The 10,165-nt window shown below is 43.5% G+C and overlaps 1 protein-coding gene across 3 annotated transcripts in view; it reads left to right on the top strand.

Moving 5' to 3' along the window:
• Positions 1-968: 968 nt before the first annotated feature.
• Positions 969-10,165, top strand: part of dscaml1 (Down syndrome cell adhesion molecule like 1) — a 105,624-nt gene continuing 96,427 nt past the window's right edge. For 2 of the 3 annotated variants that reach the window (XM_030067930.1, XM_030067933.1), the window contains exon 1: positions 991-1,159. In XM_030067930.1, the coding sequence (XP_029923790.1) occupies positions 1,117-1,159 (43 nt within the window). In that variant the 5' untranslated portion in view covers positions 991-1,116. Of the gene's footprint in view, positions 1,160-10,165 lie in introns of all 3 variants that reach the window. The other variant, XM_030067931.1, reaches the window with a different exon arrangement.

Below are 10,165 nucleotides of genomic sequence, written 5' to 3' on the forward strand. Positions count from 1 at the left end.
CACGACATCCTCCAGTATTGTGTGCAGAGCAAGGCATCGCTGTCAGGTAGACCCCTGATTATACAGCGTGTCTTTGAACTCTCTCTCTCTCTCTCTCTCTCTCTCTCTCTCTCTCTCTCTCTCACACACACACACACACACACACACACACTCTCACGCACACACAGACACATACAGAAAGAGAGAGGAGAGAGATGAAAGTAGAGAGGAAATCATCGTTGAATTTATCGGTGATCTCATACCTTAAGTTTTTTTTTCTGTTAATACACAGATCACCACAGATGTGTTTTAACATTCTAAAGCAACGTACGAATATTAAAAAAGCGTACGTGCACTAGAGAGCGGCGGTTTAAGCGTCAGGAGTAACTGTGACACATTACGCAGGTGCGCAGAGCGCAGCGCACATTCCCACTTTGCCGATGAATGAAAGAAAGCGTTTTTGCGCCTTCATTTACGCGGACCTGATGCTGCAGAATGTCTTATGTGGGCTGTGGTTTTAGTAATGAGCCTTAACATTTTATTTTACAGAAGAAAAATACAGCCAATATGGGTGGAATAATTTCACTTTCACTAAACACCACTAGTGTCACGAAAATTACCCTCGACTCAAGTAGAGTTGCTTGGGAATTACTTCCTTCCGCTTTTTGGCATTTATTTTAAGAAAAGACAAGACTGAATACAATATGAAACTATTTGTATGATGGCCGTTTTTGCAGTGTACCACTGTAACTCCTTTACGCAGCCCAGTCTCTCCTCTAAAAGTGTCTATCCAGTGCGCGTAATTGTCCCACCTATACGGAGGTCCCGGTGGTTTCCGTTTGGTCTCCTCTCATTGTGCAGTGGCTCACCTCTCCATCACGGCGCATCATTAAGACACCGGGGTGGGGCCACAGCAGCCTGTCCCGGTAAGGGGAGGAGGGAACGTGGAGGGGAGGCGGTACCTTCTCCGTGGCTCGTTTCTCGGCGCTGGAGAGTGTGGGACCAGGGCTGGAGAGACCGCCGGGGAGCATCAGCAGGACCAGTCCAGCACGGAGCCTCGCCTGGCCGACCGCTGCGCCGTGCACTCTTCTTCGGGACTGCACAACATTCCTGTGAAATATAACTGCTATTAATGGCATGTGGCTTGTAACTTTACTTCTGCTGTATTCTTTGCAAGAAGGTACGTTGGGAATGTGTCTTTCAAGTGTTGCTTACTGTGTGCAGTCTCCTCTCCAGTGCAGTGCTGAAGTTGCCCGTGCATGTTTATCAGCTTATCAGTTTGATTAATGGTGTCGGATTCACTTGATGTAATTCACACAATAGGGACAGAGATGTGAAATTTCTAAATAACGTTTGAAGGAGGATTTCTAACTTTTTGCTGGCGTTTTTGAAGGGATGTTTCCCTGCTCAGCCTCAGTGTTCCTGCTGAATGGGTGTTTGGATTCCTCTCACGCTCTTTCAGTGTCTTATTTAGATGAGCTGATAATAATGAAACAAATTAACAAACAGGCTACTATATGAGCGTGAAATCAATGTTTGCTTTATTTATTTGTGCACTGCCAAACAGAGTGCCCCCTGAAATGTATTTTGTGCTCATTAAGATGAAAAAGAAAACGGGATTTGCATTTTGCATGATGAATATGTGGAGGTGTCGTGAATATGGAGGCTGTTGAATACGAGGAGAGGCTGATAAGGATCTGCAGGCGCACAGACGGAGACGGGCGACCTCGAACAGTGATGCTGGCCACAGCTGCTGCAGGGTGTTTACTCGCAAAAGTCCACTGGAGTAGAGGACTTTTGATGTATTTGCTGACTTCTCCCCTGTCCCATCAGAAATAAGATGTTTGTGTGTGTGTGTGTGTGTGTGTGCGCGCGCGCGCGCGCGTGCGTGTATGTGTGTGTGTCTGTGTGTGCGCGCGCGCGTGTGTGTAAAGGGTTGGGGGGGTCAGAAGTAGCCCTCTATCAGCTCTGTTTTGGTGGGGCAACAAAATATTGCATTGCGTCTATTAAGTGTGTGTGTGTGTGTGTGTGTGTGTGTGTGTGTGTGTGTGTGTGTGTGTGTGTGTGTGTGTGTGTGTGTGTGTGCGTTTGAGCTTGTGTGTGTGTGTGTGTGTGTGTGTGTGTGTGTGTGGCAACAAGGGTCAATACATTTCATGAGAGACGCGTGAACTGATGCTGTGGGGTTATTGAGCGATGGCCTTTTATTTGTAGATAATGTGTCCCCTGTTCTATTTTACCTCGTTTCCCAAAGCGACAAAGATGAGGCCATATATCATATTTTTCCTTCTCTAATAGGAGAGTCTCAGTGTATGCAGACTCAGTTTTTTATCATCCCTGGTCTAATTATTCATCCACCATTTTCTGTGGCACCAGATTGTACTGATTGGCTTCGCTCTAAATACTGCAGATGGGAGAGAATGATTCAATTTGCTATTAAAAATAAAATGTTCTGCCCTCTTTTACATAAATTGCCTTCACTTTGTAACACCCAAATCCTAACAAAAACAACCCAACATTTAAATTTTGCACACCCGTTTTATCCCGTTTTTTTGCCGTACGGGGCTCCTCTGGTGCCTTTTAAACCCTATCAGACAACGTTATTTGAATATCTTTATTTCTTGCTTATTATTACGGGCGGTGCATGCATTTATGTATTGAAAGCACTCGGTGTCCATCCTTGGCCTTGGTAGTGCCCTCTGCCATGCCGCCGCAGCGCCGAGGACGTTTCTGCTGTTTTTGTTGTATGTAATTGGATTACCGGGTCTATTTCGATTATACAGACTGCACATCGTCCTGTCCCGTGACTGAACGAGATGTACTAGTGTGTGTGTGTGTGTGTGTGTGTGTGTGTGTGTGTGTGTGTGTGTGTGTGTGTGTGTGTGTGTTTATGATGAGGGGAGGGAGGGTTGGGGGTTGCAAGCAGCCACTGGAGCGGAAAGAGTGCTTGAGATGGGAGAGATGTAGATAACGCAGTGGAAAACAAACTTCCATTTTGCCGTGTATTTTTAAAGCTATGTTCCATTAATGTTGCACCCATCAATTGTGTTTTATTGTGTGATGCGGCCGGTGTATAATTTAGATGTATATCAGTGTTTAGAAACTTAATTTTAAAGGGAAAAGGTAAGGGAATTATCATACATGCATATGCATTAGTACTGCGTATTTTCCTGGCTCGGCCGCGCCTCGTAGAATGACACACAATTCTCTGCTCGTTTTTAAAACAATCTCAAAATAGCATTAAAATCGTTGGTGCATATATTTTAAAGAGATGTTTTTTTTCTGGGCCTTTTTCTGCCATAAATACGACATTCATCTAATTATTATTGGCCGTTTGTTTCTTAAGTTTGGCTGCATACCAGCACACCTGCACCCATGACTGAGGGGAAAGGAGGAGGAGAGGAGAGGGATGGATAGATAGAGGAAAAGGAGGGAGGGGGAACACACTCATTCCTCTTTGTCATGGTTTAGGAGGTTGCATGTCATTTTATGGAAAAGTAATGAGACTAAAATCAGCTGGGGACCGGCTGGGAGTCTGAGGGTTTCGGCCTGTAAGGCCAGAAGACGCAGACGGGCCGGAGAACTGATAAAGATTTTATTTATTAATGCAATTATTTTTAATGGAATCATAAAATAAGGATGGTCATTTTAGTTTTGAATTTGAGGAAATGAATCCACCAATTTCACAGATTTCAAAGAAAAAATGCCGTGAAGTGATCGGGAGAGATTGGGAGCTCTAAAAGAGATATGCTATAATTATTTCATCAATTAATGTGATTCCGGTTTTTTCCAGTTTCGGTCGACAGGCCTGCTACAACCAACACACAGCAGCCAGTCGACAGTCAACTACTGACTGTGGGTTAATGCGTCTACATTATCAGTTTTACTCATATTTTGGGCATTTAATGGGCTGCGACTTTTTTTTTATTGAGACCCGTGGTGTGTGTGTGTGTGTGTGTGTGTGTGTGTGTGTGTGTGTGTGTGTGTGTGTGTGTGTGTGTGTGTGTGTGTGTGTGTGTGCGTGCGTGCGTGCGTGCGTGCGTGCGTGCGTGTGTGTGTGTGAGAGAGAGAGAGAGAGAGAGAGAGAGACGGGAATATATGACCCGATAGAATGAAATGCCTTTTATGGTAATTTTTCCTGATTCCCCAATCCCACTGAAATCATAACCAGAATCATCTCAGTAGATTTGAAGGTTGGTTTGGCTGTAGTGTAACAACACCGACACTTTGTGTATTTCCTCAACTTCCCTCTCACAGCCTTGCGTCTCGAGACGGGCCTGAGCCCGTGGTCAGCGCTGTTGCAGACCAGGGGCGGTGTGTAAATTTGGAACCAGCAGAGATACAGACTGCTGAAGGAGAAGTGGGCTGGAAAGGGTGTCTGGTAATTGCGGTATGAGTCAGACTCTGGTGGCTACTAGGCTACGCGCGCGCGCGCCCGCGCCACACACTCAGTATTGCGTTTGGATTGGACAACAGAGTCTTCGAGTGGCTGAGTGAAGTTGTGACAGCAACTCCGACGTCTCTCTCTCTCTCTCTCTCTCTCTCTCTCTCTCTCTCTCTCTCTCTCTCTCTCTCTCTTTCACTCATTTTACTTGTCAAGATTGTGCACAAAAACAGCACTATACAAAGCATAAGATAACATCATAGATTTACACATTCAAAGCAAATTACGATGATTAATTATTTGGTCCAGAAATGATGTCGAATCACATTGCTCATTCGCTCATCAGTCGTTAATTTCTGGAAAAATAATAATAATAAAATAAATAAATAAATAAAAATTAATAAAAAATTCCCAAACTCTAAGAAACTCTCTCTTGCAGGGTTATCAAATGTGTCGCTCTTACTGCAACGTGCCAGCACAACTTGTCAGTGCTCTTGGAGAGAGACAGCGCCACAGTATAATAACTACATGTCACTCTCAGGTTAACTCGCCTCCCTCTTTGTGTTCCTGCGAGCAAAGCCTGTTTTAATCGTCAAGTGTTTGTGCAATGCGTTTTGCAGTTGAATAGTCCAGTGCAAACATGTTCATCTTAACAAGTCATGTAGTCTCACATTCAGTCTGAAAAAATCTTATTTATCTTAAAACAAGTGAACAGTTCTGGCTGTGGACTTTGATCATTTTAGTTGTTTCCAGAGTGATTTCACTCTTTTCAGAAGGTGTCAATGTGCTCATACAAAACACAATAGGGCTGATTTCCCCCTCTTTATCAAAACAGAATATTCTTAAAACAAAACTTTAAAAACTTAATATTCTAATACATGAAATAACTTAAGAGAGAGATGTATACATTCAGACAGCCATCACTAACCCTGTCCTTTCCAACATGTTCCTATTTTCATTATTCAGCCATAAGTGTTGTAGGTTATAATAGTGTTCGCTCTTGCATCAAATTGCCACAAAAGCAAGTGGATTTTGACCGCTCGCTCAACAGGTATTATGCACAACAGTGGTGACCAGTAGCTTGGTGTCCTCTCCATTACTCACAGAGAAAGATTGATAAACAAAACAAACAAGCAAACAAAACAATCACACTTCAACATCACACAATCAACTCTCTTTCACTCCGCCTCTCTCTCCTGTTCTGCTTACTATCAAACAATTTATGGCCCTGTCTCTGAGGGAGAATAGAAAAAAAAAAAAAACATCACTACAAATCTGACACTCACTTCAACAGCGGAAATCATCCTTTTGAAGTGGGAGAGTGTGAATTCTCAAATGCTGAAATGGCTGCCTAATATTCTACTGACACTGCATAAACTAGGTATAGGGGTTGTTTACTCTTTGTGTGTGTGTGTGTATGCCTGTGTGTCTGCATACATGTGCATGCACGTGTCAGCGCATTCACATCCTCGAAACCACACCATGCCATTCTCCTTTCTTGTCTACAGTGTTCCACCCAATGAGACGAAAGCATGTTCGAAATTATTTCCTTTATGACTGCGCACAAAAGCAGAGAGACACATTGTCGTGCCAAGCTAATGCATATCTCTCTCTGGAGTCATTGTATAGTAAATGAGCAGCACCCTCTATCAAACATGATCATATCTTTTGCCTTTTATGTTGTGCCATTTTTTGTGGCATCATTACAAAAATTGTATTGCCACTGACTTCAATATTCTGAGTGTTATTTGGCCTGAGTGTGCTTGGTGTACTGTTATCTGTAGTGCGATGGTTCACCACATACAAATCTACTCGCCCTTGTGAATGTATGTGTGCAATCTACAAAATATTTGTGTGTAAATGCATGTGTATATGTTTTAGGGAGAGAGAGAGAGAGAGCAAGAGAGACAGAGAAAGAGAGGGATTTATAGCCCTTTTTCCCTATGCATGTGATGGTACGAATCTCACTGAGTGTGTGTGTGTGTGTGTGTGTGTGTGTGTGTGTGTGTGTGTGTGTGTGTGTGTGTGCGTGCGCACGTGTATGTGTGTGTGTATGTGTGTGCATGTGTGTATCTGAATGAATGTAGATGAGACAGAAAAAGCTGCATTATGCATAGTGGTTCACCATAGGCAATATCCTTGCTTCTCCAGCATACATATTCATACTCCATTTTCATATCCACTGCAAAAATGGGAGAAAAAGTGCAAATGTGTTTGAGTGTAGAGCAAAGAAAGATTTGAGTATAAAAGAACGTAGAAATGGAAACGGAACGAAGAAGAAAGTGAAAGGAAGAAAATAAAGAGGAAAAGGGTAAAGAATATAAAAAGGGTGTAGAGGGCTCATCCGAGAGGAATGATGTTTTGGGGTATTTCACCTAAATCACTTTGACCTTCTTGGCTGTAATCAATGCACCCATGCTTGAAGAAGGGAATCAAACTACAGTTCGTGTGCGGATGAGTGCCAGTCCTTCGCTACTGTCCTCCTCTGCCGGGGAAAGGGGAGCCTGGGGCTATGAAAGGACTCTGTTAAATATCTGAGGTTAGATGCCGTCCAAACAAAGAAGAAAAAACTGGGTTATCGTGTGCCATATTCGTATATGTTGCTTTGCATGGAATGCTCACCGTGGATTATGCTATCTGACTATTTTATCATGTTTAGTTTTCATCGTTTTACTCACGGTAGATGTGATCTGGGTCAACTGTTTGTCCCCTCAGTCACCCCAGCTGATGGAGCTCACCATATTTTCAGGTGCTCCTCTCAAGCCTCCCTCTGGGTGCCGTCCCCTGAACACACCTCAACTGTCAGACATGCGAAGGAGGTCAGAGCTCCGGGGAATCTCAGCTGAGGCCAGGGGACCGCTAATGCCCAGTGCCAAATGATGATAGTTTTTACGCAGATGCTTCACCCTCTTAACTCCTTATTCCCTCACTCTCTTGGTCGCCCTTCCTCCTTGCCATTGCTTTTTGTCACCCTCTAAACCTTTAGTGTGATGTTTTACATATGACCAGCATATTTATGACGGTCTTTTCTGCTGGAGGCCGTAATCTCTGCCGTGTCGACTGGCGCTTGCTTCCGCGTGTCTGTGCGCGCGTGTCTGTGCATGCATGCATGTGTGTATGTGAACTCAGTGACCTGAATTCATAACATAGGACAAAGCGATTAGCCTTCGCATCATAAGCCGTTGCTTTTTAAAGCTTTTCCCACTGACTTTGAGCTGTTACGTCCGAGCTGTTTTGATTTTGTTGGAGTCCATTTTTGATGACGTCACACGGAGGTTTTAGGCTTGTTTACTTTTGATCAGATTATCTTGTTTCAGAGCATGTTTTGTTTTTCTTTAAGATAATAGGATAATATTACTGTGTTACCATCTTTACGGATAACAATACTCTGTATGTTTTTGGGTCGCATGGTGATTTTTTTTTCTTTTTATTCAACACATTTTTGTTGTTTTGTCAGTTAAAAGCATGCATTCTCCAAAAATACCATTTGTCCTTAGAGAGTAGCAGATCACTATTACTATGTAGCATCAGTTTCTTCCTTATATGCTTGGCATGTTCCTTACCCTGCATATGCATGGTGACGCTCTCCTTGGTGCTGAAAGTGTAGATCAGTCAGATTAGCAGCCAGAGAGAGCGACTGACATGGATCCGAATGGCAGGATGGATTGAACTTGACCTGAATTCAGATTTTTGAACACAGAGGATCTGCTCCAATTTTAGTTGGTAGGCAGGGGAACAATGACTCTCTGTCTTTCCCATCTCACTCTCGAGCACACATTCACACACAGTCACATGCACACAAGCAGTGATCAGATTGCATTACACCTCAGCCTTTGCTGTTGGCTCAGTCTGACCCCAAGACCTTATGCAGTCATTCAACATTGACCCCAAATTCCCTTTACCATTCCCACATTGATGGGAAAAAAAAACATACCACAAGCACACACTTGGATGCATCCAAACACCTTTGCACCTGATCACCTTAACCTAACCAGCCACCTGTGTCCTGTCTACAAAATTGCACTCCTGTATGCCCCCAACCCCAACCCTACGTCTCTCCTTCCGATCCACACCCAGCAATGCATGCGGACCAGGAGAGCAGGAGATTGGCCTCCCACAGTGGTGTGATTACCGAGTGGATAGACTGTGTGTGTGTTAAATGTGAAAGGAGATTATGTGGATTTAACTCTCTGCGTCTGGCATACAAATTCCAATCACATAACATAGCCTGTCCCTAATGTTGCAGGAAAAGAAAGAGAAAGTGTGTGTGTGTGTGTGTGTGTGTGTGCGCGCGCGCACGTGCGTGTGTGTCTTTGTGTCTGTGTGCGTTTGGAGCTTGTGGGTGTACTGGGGAAGGGTGAGAGAGTGGTGACAGGTGGGTGACAGAAAGAATCGGAGTGAGAAAGTCACAGAAAGATAAGATACACTGATGGAAATTGTTGCACGAAGAGAGCAACAAAGGGAGAAAGAGTGAAAATCACCTTGTGTCAGTATGAGGTTTTATCCCTTATCTCTGCCTCTCACTTTTCTGCTTTCCCTTGTGTTATATATCCTGTTCATGTCATTCTACTAATGTCATTATGTCACTGCTTGTTGCTATTTATACCAGCCAGATTAGAAATGCTCTTTTGTATTAACCATTCATTCCATGTTCTTCTCCATGTATTAAAGGCTTAATCACAAAACTGTGGGAATAAAATTAAAAAAAAAAAAAAAAAAAAAAAAAAAAAAAAAGGACAGCCCATGGACTTTTGTCTTCCATTTTATAGCTAGCTCTTTAATGTTGCTTATTGATGATATCTATTGATCTAGATGATCCATGGAAATTAGTGTCTAAATGACATCTGATATCATTTTTATATCTCCACTGATGTGTCTAAGCCAACACCCTATTTTCCTCCAGCGCAGTGAGAATGAAAGAGATAGGGCTAATCCAGGCATTGTTGACACAATCCAGGAAAAGGGATTAATTAAGTATCATTGTCTGAGAAGAAAATTCTCTGGCTCCGGGGTACAGCGTCTTTGACTGGCCTCCAGCCAAGCTGAGCTCAGCACCTCTGTATACTCCTTATACCCCCCCCACCCTCACCACCACATACATACACACACACCCCTCATCCCACATAGGCGCCCGAATCCTGCACACACACACACACACTCATACACAGAGCTTAAAAGAAACCTCACCACTGTGCTCTCAAAACTGGAGGAGGGGGTTTAGAGAGAGAAGATATATGGTGGTCTATCTCCCCTAAGACAACTTATCAGGCAGCAGCTCTTCATCTGTGCCATAACAGCATTGTTTGAGAGCAATCGTCTGTGGTAGCTGGCCAACTCCAGCTCCTCAGGCTCGCGTGGCTGTAGATAAGTCTTCGTAGCAATGATAGACTTGAGCAGGGCTGAACTGTGCAGCAGTTATTTTTCTAACAACCTCCTGAATACTTTGTTTTCCTGGATGGCTGAGGATGTCAACAGAGAGGGGGAGGCTGGAAGAGAGAGAGGGGGGGTCGTGTTATGTGACCCATTTTCCCTCCTATTGAGAGGCAGATCTCCAAAGGGCTCTCTAGATGCATATATTAGATTAGAGATATTAGGATAATGCATATGGGATGAGATGGATGGCTGCAGTTTGGCACACAGCTAGGGGACTTGTTTGGGTTGAGGTGACCTGCTGAAGTTTGTGAGTTAGATCATTCAGGAGAAATTTCAGTAGCAAACACTTTATAATTTTTTTTTTATTTCTGTGTAATAACACAATAAATTAAACTGTGCAAAAGTATTGTAAGGACAAAGTGTGCATGGTAT

This window comes from Myripristis murdjan, chromosome 13, assembly GCF_902150065.1.
Source record: "Myripristis murdjan chromosome 13, fMyrMur1.1, whole genome shotgun sequence".
Classification (NCBI taxonomy): domain Eukaryota; kingdom Metazoa; phylum Chordata; class Actinopteri; order Holocentriformes; family Holocentridae; genus Myripristis; species Myripristis murdjan.